Source organism: Fusarium flagelliforme (assembly GCF_020744385.1).
Source record: "Fusarium flagelliforme strain FIESC 12 MPI-CAGE-AA-0113 chromosome Unknown B0J16scaffold_2, whole genome shotgun sequence".
NCBI classification, from domain to species: domain Eukaryota; kingdom Fungi; phylum Ascomycota; class Sordariomycetes; order Hypocreales; family Nectriaceae; genus Fusarium; species Fusarium flagelliforme.
In genome coordinates, this window is record NW_025763504.1 from 1,311,830 (window position 1) to 1,324,706 (window position 12,877).

Genomic DNA, 12,877 nt, shown 5'->3' on the forward strand with positions numbered 1-12,877 from the left:
TGCTGACAACCGACCTAAAGACAAGGGATCGTGTAAGTGGGGGACCACGATCATGATGGAGGGATGATGCCGTAACAGCTACCTACTCTACTACGCTGCTACTCACACTAACACATACGTAACTACCCGGGCTCCAATTTACGGAGAAAAAGATAGCACTCGCCAATAGTGGAATTGGAGGTTATCAATGGCATAAACTTATCATGGAAAACTGGTATCAATGATGGTCTGTGTTGGGCAGAACCACAGATGGACCGACTACCCACTGAGGCTCTGATATCACCTATGTATCCGTTTTCCGTAGATTGCCTCAATCTCTTGGGCAGCTGCACTCATACAGTAGCAATCAATGGTCCAGTCTTTTACCCTGTAAGTGCCAACACCGAGTATACTCCCGTGGCCTCAAATCTGCATGCCGTCTTCTAATCCCGCAAACAATCCCCTTGTTCCATCTCATGTAGTCATATGCCTCAAAATCATCAAGTGCTATGCAATTCTATTCTATTCTTGTCCAGTTTGTTGTCCGTCGCTATTCGGCATCCCGCCATACGGCCGTAGCGCCCCGTTCTCCGGTCCGGATGCGGGGGTTGAAGCTGGGTCTTGTTTCGCACTTTCATCTCCGGAGATGCATCTGACTTCAGAACTGTGAATAACGCCACATGGTGGCAAGCCAAGCTTCTGGATTCACTCTATTTCATATTTGTGTGCATGACCTAGACTTGTCCTGGATTTCGTCTCACGAGCTTGCCTCTTAGGAGATTTCCCCGCATTCTCACATGGGTTTCTAAATGCATAGCGAGTAAGGTATGTTGTGACTTAGAATTTGAGCGATAATTCGGTACAGTCTCATTTCTTAGGATGACCTGAGATGCCCGACACAACTGTCTACTAAAAGCGATTTTGACGGTTATCAACAACTCATGATTTTATCGTTAAATCTCAAAAATACCCTATACCTCCGGACAACCGGCATCCTTCAAGGTTCTTTGACCTCATCCCTGGTCGTGTGTTCATTCACTTTACAAAAAATGTCCCACAACGCCGTGACATCTCCGACCTGTCAAGTAAGAGCAACAGGACTTTCAGTCTAGCGTGAGGCTGCTCTGTTGCCCCTGGCGTTAGTGCTAGTCTTCCCCCGCCGGAGCCTGAAGCCGACGTCGGGAATACTGTCTCCGCAACTCGGCGTCTACAATGGACTCGGACGACGAGGGGCTTACGAGAGATATCCGAAACTCAATGCTCTTCGGCGTCGTCTCACGATCCATGCTAAGTTGAATCTTGAAAACTTCAACTTCGGAAAGCGTTGGGTCGTCGACTGGCCTGAGAGACTTGTGTGAATGAAACAATAATATTTTGTCTGAGTGTTCAGTCCGCAGAGGCGGTTCCATCTATTCATGCTTGCAATGTCAAGCTCCTATATCCAAAACTCATCTGTTAAGATCCATAAAGCGCCATCCCAAGCATCGTCCATATCCATGGACAAGCCGTCGAAACCCTTACCCTACCAAGTCGCTATGAAGAAAATAGAACCACCCTAAAGCATGCTTTTCTCAATCCAACTATCTTACAGGAGCAATCCAGGCACAAATGCGAAAGGCATTCCTGGTGTGTGCTCATCGTCATAATCGTCGTCGACATCAGTCTCGCCGTCCTCCCACTCAGGTCCGGAATAGTCCCCTGGCTCGTCCTCATCGTCTTCCTCGCCTTCCATAAAGCCAATGAAAAAGTTGTGATGTTCGTACTCATCGCTATCAAATTCCGAGTTGTCTTCGGAATCGTCCATGTGGTCATCGATCTCTTCGCTCACCGAGCTGTATCCGAGATTCTCACGGTCTTCGTCGTCAATCCCGTCCAGCCCGATAGTGGCATGGAGCATCTCTGACACCGAGGGTTCTGTGTAGACGATGTCAAATGCTTCCAGGACCTTTCGACCTTCATCTCTCAAGACCTCATTCTTCGGAATCGATTGCTCCACAAGTTCCTTGAGGTCCTTGCCATCTTCCGTCTTTACGTCGGTTCTCAAACCAGCTGAAATTAGCCGGTTTGTGAAAGTCCAGTTCAGTCTAGGTATGGGAGGAAGTTTCCGTCCATGGTAGCGAATGCCAGTGCGAGGCTCCCAGTTGAAAAGTGACGACCAGCACTTCGAATGAAGCTTTTCGGGCTTGTCTTGCATCGCATCTGGATATTTTGCAAGGATCTGACATGCTTGTGGTTGATAGTGATTTGTTATGGCATACATGAAAGCACCATCTGGCATGGATGCTGTCGGCATGTGAATATCCGCGCCCCCGTTCACCAGAATTGGTGTCGTCCGCCAGCAGGAGCCTGACTTGAAGCTGTAATATAAGGGAGGCTCGCCCTTAAACAGCTCATTGGGGTCTTGGCCTCGGTCAAGAAGTACTTGAATCAAACTGGATGGCTCATCAGCCATCGGCGAAGGCTTCTCTAAGCAGCGGAAGATCAGGCCTTTGTAGAGCTCCTTCGGTATCTCTACCGACTTCATCAGGTCCGCCGCCCTTGTCCAGAGTTGCATGCTGAGCGCTGTCTTCAAGAGATCGACCAAGAACCCCTCTGAAGGCTTTGTCATGCCATACTTGGCATAATCGATGTGTAAAATGAACTCTGTCTTTCCATCATCGTATGAATCATAGACAGATGCTTGAAGAATTCGTTCTAGGTCGCCTTCTTCTGGCCGACCACCGTTCTCAAGGATCGTCTGAGCGATGTTCAGATTACCATGCATGATAGCCTGCGCAAGTGGACGGGACTCGCAACCGGCCTTCTCGTTGGGGTCGGCGCCGTACCCAATCAGTAAGTTGGCCAAAGCGACGTGTTGACTGTCCCATTCGCGGTTGAAGTAGGGCTCACAGTGACGTGAGCAGATAACGACCAATGGTATGATCTCTTTCGTCGCCGTCGACGCCTTCAATGTTGCACCTGCATCCAGCAGCATCTTTGCAGAATCGTATAGCCCAAGGATAGCAGAGCCTTCGCTTGTCTCGCCAACTCGTATAAGCGCAGTCATGCCATCGTTATCCTGCGCATTAACGTCGGCTCCCCCTTCGAGCAACGCTTGTATGGCGTCAGTATTGCAGCTTGCACTCGCTACCATCAGTGGTGTCATTCCCAGAATAGCTTCCTTCGCATTAACATCGAAACCCTTAGCGATGAACTTTCTAATAATTTCAGCCTCTGATGTGTTGCTGATGGGCTTCGGAGGAGGCCCAAGAGGGTCAAAGAAGTCTTCTGGTTGGAATCGACGAGACCCAAGGATTAGGTGAAGAATACTAAAACGATGCGCTGACAAAGTCTTAACATCTGCACCCAAGTCAATGAGTTTGGCGGCGTCATCAAAGCGACGCGAGAAGCACGCCATCATGAGTGGAGTCAGCCGCGTCTCTATCAATCTTCTGTCGAGGTCGGCGCCATGCTGCAGGAGGTACGGAACTATTGTGTCCCAGTGACCATACCATATTGCCTGGAATAGTGGCGTACCCATGAAGGGGCCCTCCACATTGATGTCTTCTTGATATTTCTCGGCCAAAAGCAACTTGAGTAAATCCAACATATTCTCTTTGGCGGCGTGATGCAAAGCTGTTAGCTTGAACCGGCCTGAGTCTTCAGTAGTCTCCTCCTCATCGTCATCATCTCGCCAGAAGCCGTTGGGGTCCAGCTCAAAGTCAATCCCTTGATATATAACTGTCGAAGCTCCGCGTTCGAGAAGAAATTTTGCTGCATCGTGATGTCCATGGCATATAGCAACATGCAGAGGCGTCCAGTTTCCTCCATGTAAATCCTCAAGTTCTCCTTCTTCGACGGCCTGGGACTCGCTGAAGGCTTCGATAGGTAAATGGGGACGACACAAGCACACACCCCAAGAAGGTGCATCGATGGAAGCGCCCGCGTCAAGGAGTATCTCCATCATGTCAATTCGTCCTTTGCTTGCAGCCACATGTATAGCCTCCCATCTACAGTCGCTAAAGATGCCGTCGTCGCAACCACTCTCGAAGCAATCGCACGTTTCGTGTAAAACATATGAGGCATCTAAATCGACAGATTGATCGTCGTCCTGGACTCTCCACATAGGGTCGTCGTAGTAACTCGAATGGTAGTTATACCATTTGTGCTCCGGGGCGATACGCGGTTTGGGTCTGTGAGTGTAGGCTAGGCGTGACGGACTGACACCAGCTTTGAGGGCAAGGCGCAGGACTCTGACATCTTCGTTATCGACAGCCCAGTGTAGGGCACCGGGTCTATCGGATAGAGCTTCGCGTTTCCATAAGATCGGGTTTGCGATGTCGTACCAATGTCGGTTCGTGCGCGAGAGAGCAGCTATATCGTATTTCTTGTGTAGGAACGAGGCGATGGTGTGTAGGACTTCATTAGGAAGCCCGTCGAGCGAAGGCATAATGGGCGACTGGGAGACAGGGCGAAAAGGAATGCTGGTAGATGGAAAAGAAAAAGACATGGATCAAGACCATGAACTAGAAAAAAAAAGTTGACGCAGTGAGGGGGACAGCTTCTGTAGGTGAAGTAGTGGAGGTCAAGGTCTTAATTTGTCGATTTTGGTAAATGGTGGAGTTCTGTCTTGCAGCCGAACGGCCTAGCTTTTAGGGTCTGACCAATGATAATGTTTCTGTCAGCCTTGCTCCGCATTTTAATGACGAGCTTCGGGGGGTCGGTCCACTATGAGCAGATCCCAAAAAACTGCCCGGGCGTCAGGGCCCAGCTACTGGGTAAAAGAAAAAATAACTAGTAACGCCCTGAAACATCCACTCCATTCGTGGAGACGTTTGAAACTTACATGTATGGAGGATTCAAAATGCCAGGCAGGAAAGATATTGGTGTATACTTGCCAAGTGACAGTCTGCAAGTTTTGTGTTACGGAGATGACCATCCCTGTATGATTCATCTTGAAGTCTTAAACCTCAATATCGGTGCAACCTTGATAGCGGTTACTGGTAATAGATCTTAGATTCACTTTTATGCAGCGTTAAAGAGATGGAAGGTTGAAACGCCGAAAGCAGTTGACATTGTTTTGTGAATCACATTCAGGCCTCATGTAAACAAATAGCTTTGAGCAAATGGGGAATGAAGGTCACAGCTATAGGTTAAGCGAAGTGATGTGGGATGACATATTCATTTGCATTGCATATCAAGCACTCATTAAAATATTAGCAGTGTCGAAGTATTATTCATAATTCACATGCTTATTTGAATGCCCATAAGGGAAGGAGTATTGACGGAAAGCCCATACATCTTCTAGTACCTCGACATGGGTTTACTGCAACAATCCCCTTTTTCCATTTCTTTGTATGACTTCCACATAAAATAACTGATGATCCAAGAAAAGGAAAGCAAGCCCGTAGAGACCGTAGTTGGCTCATTCTGCCTTGCACTTTGGTGTTGGGAGCTGACCAACATCCAAAGTACTGGAAGGAGGGGGCTTTGCGCCTTCGAATTAGGCTCGGCCCTTTACGTATTGAAGACTGAGAGATGTCAGTATAAAAGGAACCGCTTGGGACTGTATGAGGAGTCAGCTCTGTGTTATCCAACAGTCCATATCGTCATTGTTCCAATTCATTCACTCAACCACTTCGTTAAATCATCAGGAAACAGCAACTCACAACATGGTTGGTGTCGGAAAGCCACGACTAGACAAACACGGAAAGATACTCTCTCGTCTTTTCGAGAACCTCGCCCTCTTTCACATTCTAAAACGAGTAGATGGACCTCCTGTCATCGCTGCACATGCTCCCGTCACTATTCAAGATGCTCGACGCAGATTCCTGAAGAACTTGAGTTACATTTGCGATTACAGAAAAGGAGGCGATACTACGACTTCGATGGCTCTTGAGCAAACGAAACAGAACTGTGTGTTCTGGATTGCAGCGAACTCAGCGCCAAATGATAAAGTTGTCGTGTTTCTTGGAGAAGTTCTGGAAATGCTTAAGAATGAGCCAAAGGGAACTGAGACGGAGCAGAAAGCTTTGGGGCTCAGACTGGCGAAGAAGTGTGCTGACTTTGCCGCTCCACGGCTGAAGAAGGAGAGCAAGCTTCTCCATCGGGCTGTAAGATACTGTGAAAAGTACCTACAGGCAGACACGGCCGTGGCTCAGAAACCTGGTAACTTACACCAAACACGCACGCGGAAACACAACTGACAGAATTGCAGGAGTAAAAGCACTGCTGGAATGGCTGCCTCAGTTCTCCGATTCTACAAACGTTGATACTCTGACCCTATGCCAAACAGCCTATGATGCTCGCCATGATTCTCAAATGGCGACTCTGAGAGCTCTGAGCCAGGAGTTTAGTGTGGCACCGTCAGAGACAGCAAAGGCGTTCCAGGCAGTCAGACATTTCATCGGTCGTCTAGCCGAACGTGTACGAAATTCCACCTACCTCGTTCAAGATACCCTCCTGCTAGGTGCACTACTCAACTCATACGAGATAAGAAGAGTAGAGGTTCCTATCGCGGCGAAAGTGCCGCCTCCAGATGGTCACACGAACTTGAACTCGATACTTAAAAGAATGTTGCCAGCCAATGACCCTCGTCTCGAAGAGATGCAGAGCTATGTCGCTAGGCTAAATGGCCCAATGAACCTCGAGGAGGCTATCAAGGACATGTACGCCGAGGAATCGGGTCAGTCGTGCGTGCATGCTGAGGTCCAGATGCTGGAGGAATTTCATAGAAACAAGCGCAGTTTCATGGGAAATGATCGATACATCGCCTGTAGCAAGCTTGCCTGCCTCTGCTGCAAGTTCTACTTCCGACATCACCCTGGGAACTTCCTGGAACCAGAATCGCACCAGAAGGCTTATCTGAACTGGAGACCCGTGGAGCTACCGGGTGGCTGGAACAATGAACACTGGCTGGATCAGCGCAAGGTACTGGCAATGCTCGCTAAGGAGTTGGGTGATGCTGTGCAGATGCAAATTTGCAGCCAACAGCAACCGAATCCGTGGCAGCCGGACTCTGTTACGAATATTACAGCGAGTATGGCGGCATTCGACCTTTCTGAGTCTCAGGTGGTGGTCGGTGAGAATAATTCCAGTGAGGGTGAGTTGACTGCTTCTTGCGTCTAACATATTGGTGGCTGACACTTATAGATTCGGTTTCGCTGGGACATCTAGGTGAAGGTGACTTCAGTGATGGCTACTTCAGTGACGGATATGTCACTGAAGTAAGTGAAGGATATGAGCACATCAAGATACATGAGAATGATGACAAGCACGAGTACGGTGACGAGCATAGCGAAGATGAGTCTGATGGTGGAGTAGGCTTGGAGGATTGATATCCATTGGTGTTCAGAATTCTGAAACTACCTAGGTATGAAGTGTATATCTCACTTCGTCAACATTAAGATGGCATAGCCGGCTCAAGTAGCACAGAATGAATGTGATTTGAGTACACACATATAAAGACCTGATAACAATTACTTCCTAACCCTCTTCTCCCCACCATGCTTCTCCCTCTCATGTCTGCTCAAGTTGCACTTTCGAGTGAACCGCTCCTCACAGAATCGACATTGAGCAATCTTCCGCGAACGATGGGTTAGGAAGTGCCGGCGCATATCCTTCTGACAAGAATCCCGAAATCTGCATCCTGGCCAAGAACAGAAAACCGGCTTTGTATGAGTCCGAATATGATTGCTTGCATTCAAGGTTAATAAGACAAGATCAGTCTGTCAGGTAGGGTTTATGCTCACTTCCTCTTGCGGTTTTCCTCAAAAGACCTATCACAGCCAGGCCAATCGCAGAGGAACATTTCATTCTTCTTACACTTGTTGTTTCTCAAACGGTAAGACCGGATCTCTTTGAACAAAATCTTGCTGTCTGTCTCGGAACTGGAATTCTCGGTAGACTTGTCAGAAGGGAATGGGTCAAAACCTGAAGAAGCAACATCGAACGAGCGCTCTGGTATTCCATCGCTTCCTCCTGCCTCATGCGATATGTCAGGAATGACATCGTTCGTCTGGTCGCACACAGAACCTACGCTCTATAGAGCGGCTGCGGTATCTGATGGACCAGAGAGCGATGCCTGTCCTTGAAGCATCTCATATGGGGTATCAAGAAGATCAAGAAAAGACACTGGAGAACTTGGGAAAGCAAATTGGGTCGAATCAATATTGTTGGGGTGCAAATCCATCCCGATCATCGGCGCAGAGAAACTGAACTCGTCGAGAGATTGAGGCACAGACTCTAACACACCGTCTTGGTTCATAGAGCCAAGAGAAGCGGCGTCTCGAAACCAAGAGCTTACATGAAGCCATTGATCCACATCCTCTTGGGATGTCACCGGAGACAGAGCAAAGCCGCCGAAGTCAGCTCCGGGGACTAGAGACGGGTCGATGCAACGTCAGTACAAGCGGCTCAGTGGAGTAACCCCAAGTATAATGACTCGAGCTTGACACTTACCATTGAATGAATAGTCCGAGTCTACGAAACTCTGTTCCGTAGACTCGTCCTGAATCTGGGGTTGCGATTGATGGTCGCTCATGAACTTGTGTAAAGAGGATGTTCAATTGAGAGGAGAATGGTTTGACAGTGGTAATTTTGATAGAAGAGCAGAGCTGACTTTATATCTTGCAATTGTATTTCTCGACACGAACTGTTTCACCCTCCCATTGTGCAAATGCAATTGACAATGACACTTCCAACATGCATTTTTGCAACCTCTTGGCCCGGCAAGTTCCAATGAACTGCCCTGATACCCCTCAAAAGTCCCCCATTGGCGAATGGTTGGCCATGTTTGTTGGTTGAAAGTGTAAAAAAGTCCACTAGGGGATTCCGACCAGTTTCTTGGCCAAGTGTCATTGGTTGGTGAGGAGGGATGGTTGCATGCAGGCTCGGGGCTACGGGAAGTTTGGCTTGGGCTTGTCTCTTGGACCAAACAGAGATACAGATAATGAACTTGGAGACAACTCAAACGATAGTGATGGTGTGCTTCGGCTATCTCAGGTGAAGGTGCCCTGACTGCTTATTGGAGATGAGGCTTGATCAGAGAAACTTGTACCTGGCGAACTGGAATAAGTCTGCAGCCAACACCTGTCAATCCATGGCCCTAATAGACTCAATTGAAACTCTCAACCCCCAATACCACCTGCACGAAACTGCTCAACTATTAGACAACTACTCTTCCAACCTACACCGACTCTACTCAATGCCTTATCTCATAGACCCACGAACGTTGCAATAACTCAACGATGTCATCAAGCCACAATTTGGGGTAACCAAAGTATAACAAGTGGAATATCTGACAAAAGAATGGAGAAAATATCGTCAACTCGACCAGGTCTAGACTGTTGATGTGCCCCCACAGCAGAACCACGCCGTTGAAAGCAAGTCCCTAGACTAGGAAAAATGGAGAATATGGTTATCAGGAATAGAAGTGATCTAACCAGAAGCCCCCTCTGAAATCATGAGAGGTCTGGACTAGTCAACATCATATGATCATGATGGTGTTGATGTCTCCGCATGAGCCGCCGAGTAGTTTGGTAACGTTATGCTTCAATTTAGCTGCGTAATAGTGCATAGAGCCGTCGAGGCTGAGGCTGTGTCTTAGAACCCGGTCGTTTATCTCATGTTGATGAATACTGTATGTAGATCATCGTGTAGTGAAGTGTGAACCACATTTATGATATAATGGATAAGACGACAATACGATGATCACCACAGTGACCCTCAGAAATAAGACCCTGGTGATATCATATCTAAAACATGAAACCGCCATATTCGTAAGGCTCTGTTGAGATGGTCGATGGAAACGTCATGGGCGTTGAAAACAAGGGAGAGCCTCAACCCCTGCGGCTGCAATGCCACGCGATAAGCTTGTATAACACAGTAAAGCTTAAAGACCGCCATTTGAAGTGACACGAGGCTGAGTGTGTGATTATTCACTCCTGTTGATCCTCTCACTTGTCAAACAAAGACATCCGTATCCTATTCCTTGGCATCGGTCTCGCCTGTGCATGTTTGTCAACCGTAGTTCAGCAGATCCACAGATTTGGGTTTTCATCGGCGAGAATTGACATGTATCATGGCATGTGACGACAGAATGGATAATCTGTTTTGCAGTAGTGAAGCAAGACAGGAAAAGGAGGCTAATTATGGATATCGGATCTTCAATTGCTGGGATCCCCGGATTTGCAGTGGACTTTCGTCATGTTTCGAAACGGGCATCATAATTTCTTGACGTCAGGAATAATGGATCTATTATGCTGATATTCATTGGAAGAATACGGTCTGTTTGGGATAGATAGAGATGAGATCAGATGAATTTCGTAGATAGATGAAGCATCTCGTAGATACCATGATGGAGACAAAGACAAATCAGCTCATGATTTCTCTTAGCGGTATCGGCCGGACAAAACATTCATCCAATGACGAAATAGTCACGGCAAGACCCTCGTATTGAGCCAAGCCCTCCAGGGCCCCGACTCGGCCGTGCAGCAGTCCACAGGGGACTCCCCGCACCGGCGATCCCTCTAGCCATTCGCTAAGCTCGCCTGAGTCCACTGTAGCGGGCCTCTAGTTTCTCGGTTCACAGAAGACCCACTTCACGATACTAGCCAGCCACCTTGATCGGCCGGGCCCAAGAGCCAAGAGCCAAGACGGAAACTTCATCGTTACATCGACCGACGCAGCTGAGGGCGATCTTTTGAGGTGGCATTTAAGACCCGATACGACCCCCGAGTCTTTTGTTTCTTGGTTCTTTTGTATTATCAACTTCAAGACTCTATCACCGTCTACAAGAAACATCCTCGACCCTTTATATCTACTCTATTCCTCCCTTGAATACCATTTTGCCTCTTCCTCCTGCCCTACATCCGAACCTTCTACAAACCATGCTCACATCAACCTTCATCCTCAGCCTCATCGGCCTTGCAGCGGCCTCACCGGTCAAGCCTCACATCGTCACAAACCCTTCATACCCATCACGCTCAACATCAAAGGGCTTCAAGCTTGTCGTCAACGTCACAGATCCCTCGCTGGACTTTGATCCTCCCATCCAAAACTTCGAGCTTACCGGCATCCACACCGGAGCCGGCCTCGCCCTCCTTGGAATCAGCGAGAAGAACGGCCGTATCTTCTACCAGAACGGAACAAAGGAGGAGCGTCAAAACAGTGAGGCTACCGTTATCAGCGATGGCGGCACTCCCTTGACCCCCAACGGCATTGGTCTCGTTGCCGACAAGGAGAACAAGAACCTCTACGGTGCTACTCTTAACTTCGAGGCTGGCACCGCTGGTGTTCAATTGAACCAGCCCGAGGACCCTTATACCTACTTGTTGCCCGAGACCTTTGTTGCTTGCAACAAGAGCATCGAGTACTACCGAGGCAAGAAGTTTGTTGTCATCGAGCAAGCCCGCATCACCATCGATAAGAACGACAAGATCCAGCGCAACATCCCCAAGGGTTGTGCACCCATCCGCCTTGTGCCCCAGTGTGCCGAGCTTGAGTCTCTTCCCAAGGGATCGTACTCCAGCCACAAGTACGCTCTCGACTCCAAGTGCTACGAGGACGTCTCCAAGATTCAGTGGTCGAAGTACAGCCCTTAAGCTGTGACACTATTAATTAATGGAAGGAACATGGTGGAGTTAATAATGATGGGTAATGATTGCTTTTTGGATAGCCTCTATAACTAGCATTGGCATTAATAGCTTTAATATTGTACATTAATTATCTGTATGTCTCAAACACTTTCCATGCATGCACCGTGAATGTCCCGTATTGACAAATCCAGCGGTGAAGCAAAATGTGGGTAGGACGTAGGACAAACTGCACACTACCAGCTGGATAGTCCGAACAAGAACAAAGACCGTGAAACAAGTGACAACCTACTGCCAACGTTATTTTCCCCGGCAATCGCGGACGACAGAGCGAGTAGTGGAGTGAGCGGGTGGATTTGGTCTCCGTAGAAAATTCAGCCATCAAGTGCTGCCAGGCGCAGGCACATAAACTCAAACTCCACCAAATCCATTGTTGGTTTTGTTAGTGGCACTTGGACAAAGGGATCTGGGCTTGCCGTACAAAAGCGGATGACTTGAGTCAGTCTGTTTTGCCACATGTGGACGACGAGCTTCTCGATTTGTCCTGGCTTGTTTGCGGCTAACGGTTGACTGACTTAGGTGTAAGGGACGGAGAACTTGAGGACTGGTAAAGCAGTTGTCTCTTATGCCAGTATGTCACGGAATACTTCGCAACCTCAAGGTCAGATTAATATGTGCACTTGAGCTCGGAGGGGGTTAAAATTGCAGTGAAGCGGTTCGCTTGGGCTTTGTTGCCTTGTCAAGTTGTTCGCAAAGGCGGCTCTGTCGTGGCCGGCGAAGGTAGCGTCATCCCAACCATGCACCACCACCTGCACAGGCGGATCGCAAAGAAACAAGGACTTAGAGAAGGCCAGACGAAAGAATAGTACACTCTTAAACTAGGTTCTCTAAGAAGTTGGTCTGTCTTCTATCAGCCATTTAATCAGTGACGGATTTTATACAACTCACCTACTATATTAAGACCACGAAAGGAAAAAACTCCCGTAATATTCCAAACAATAAAACCAGGCTTCAAACTGAAGCAATAAGTATCGACCTCTGACATTGTCCCAATAGTAGGTAATCTCTGTAGTTAGTAAAAAGCGAGTTGCAGACACAGGAAAGCGAGCTTGGCCAAAGAAACACAGGGGTGATACCGACGCTGAGAGAACCAGATGTTGAACTGGAAGGTTTCCATACTCAGAATTCCGAATACAAGTCTAATGATTTATTCAGTCAGATCTGGAGTGAAGGAGTTCCGGCGAAAGTCTATGGGCTTTAACATTTTGTATGGTTGATAGAAATGTCTCCTCCAGCGAATGATAGGCTACAAAGCACGAATACAA

At 48.0% G+C, this 12,877-nt stretch overlaps 5 protein-coding genes across 5 annotated transcripts; 2 read left to right on the forward strand and 3 right to left on the reverse strand.

The window, feature by feature from the left end:
- Positions 1 to 1,300: 1,300 nt before the first annotated feature.
- Positions 1,301 to 4,512, reverse strand: B0J16DRAFT_332469 (ankyrin repeat-containing domain protein). Its single transcript, XM_046126713.1, has one exon. It carries the CDS (start codon positions 4,466 to 4,468, stop codon positions 1,565 to 1,567), a length of 2,904 nt encoding a protein of 967 aa, XP_045986081.1. The 5' UTR covers positions 4,469 to 4,512; the 3' UTR covers positions 1,301 to 1,564.
- Positions 4,513 to 5,630: 1,118 nt separating this feature from the next.
- On the forward strand, positions 5,631 to 7,295 carry B0J16DRAFT_410917 (uncharacterized protein; the record flags this gene model as incomplete). Its single annotated transcript, XM_046133194.1, has 3 exons — positions 5,631 to 6,126; positions 6,176 to 7,060; positions 7,111 to 7,295. The coding sequence occupies 3 exons, from the start codon at positions 5,631 to 5,633 to the stop codon at positions 7,293 to 7,295; spliced, it is 1,566 nt and encodes a 521-aa protein (XP_045986082.1).
- Positions 7,296 to 7,365: 70 nt separating this feature from the next.
- Positions 7,366 to 7,883, reverse strand: B0J16DRAFT_55309 (uncharacterized protein). The gene is made up of 2 exons (XM_046134057.1): positions 7,710 to 7,883; positions 7,366 to 7,653 (listed from the first exon to the last, which is right to left on the reverse strand). Exons 1-2 carry the CDS (start codon positions 7,766 to 7,768, stop codon positions 7,437 to 7,439), a joined length of 276 nt encoding a protein of 91 aa, XP_045986083.1. The 5' UTR covers positions 7,769 to 7,883; the 3' UTR covers positions 7,366 to 7,436.
- B0J16DRAFT_55315 (uncharacterized protein) lies at positions 7,884 to 8,744 on the reverse strand. The gene is made up of 2 exons (XM_046134058.1): positions 8,419 to 8,744; positions 7,884 to 8,337 (listed from the first exon to the last, which is right to left on the reverse strand). The coding sequence occupies exons 1-2, from the start codon at positions 8,498 to 8,500 to the stop codon at positions 8,000 to 8,002; spliced, it is 420 nt and encodes a 139-aa protein (XP_045986084.1). The 5' UTR covers positions 8,501 to 8,744; the 3' UTR covers positions 7,884 to 7,999.
- A 1,869-nt stretch (positions 8,745 to 10,613) lies between these two features.
- On the forward strand, positions 10,614 to 11,678 carry B0J16DRAFT_332473 (uncharacterized protein). The gene has a single exon (XM_046126714.1). It carries the CDS (start codon positions 10,848 to 10,850, stop codon positions 11,559 to 11,561), a length of 714 nt encoding a protein of 237 aa, XP_045986085.1. The 5' UTR covers positions 10,614 to 10,847; the 3' UTR covers positions 11,562 to 11,678.
- The last annotated feature ends 1,199 nt before the right edge of the window (positions 11,679 to 12,877 follow it).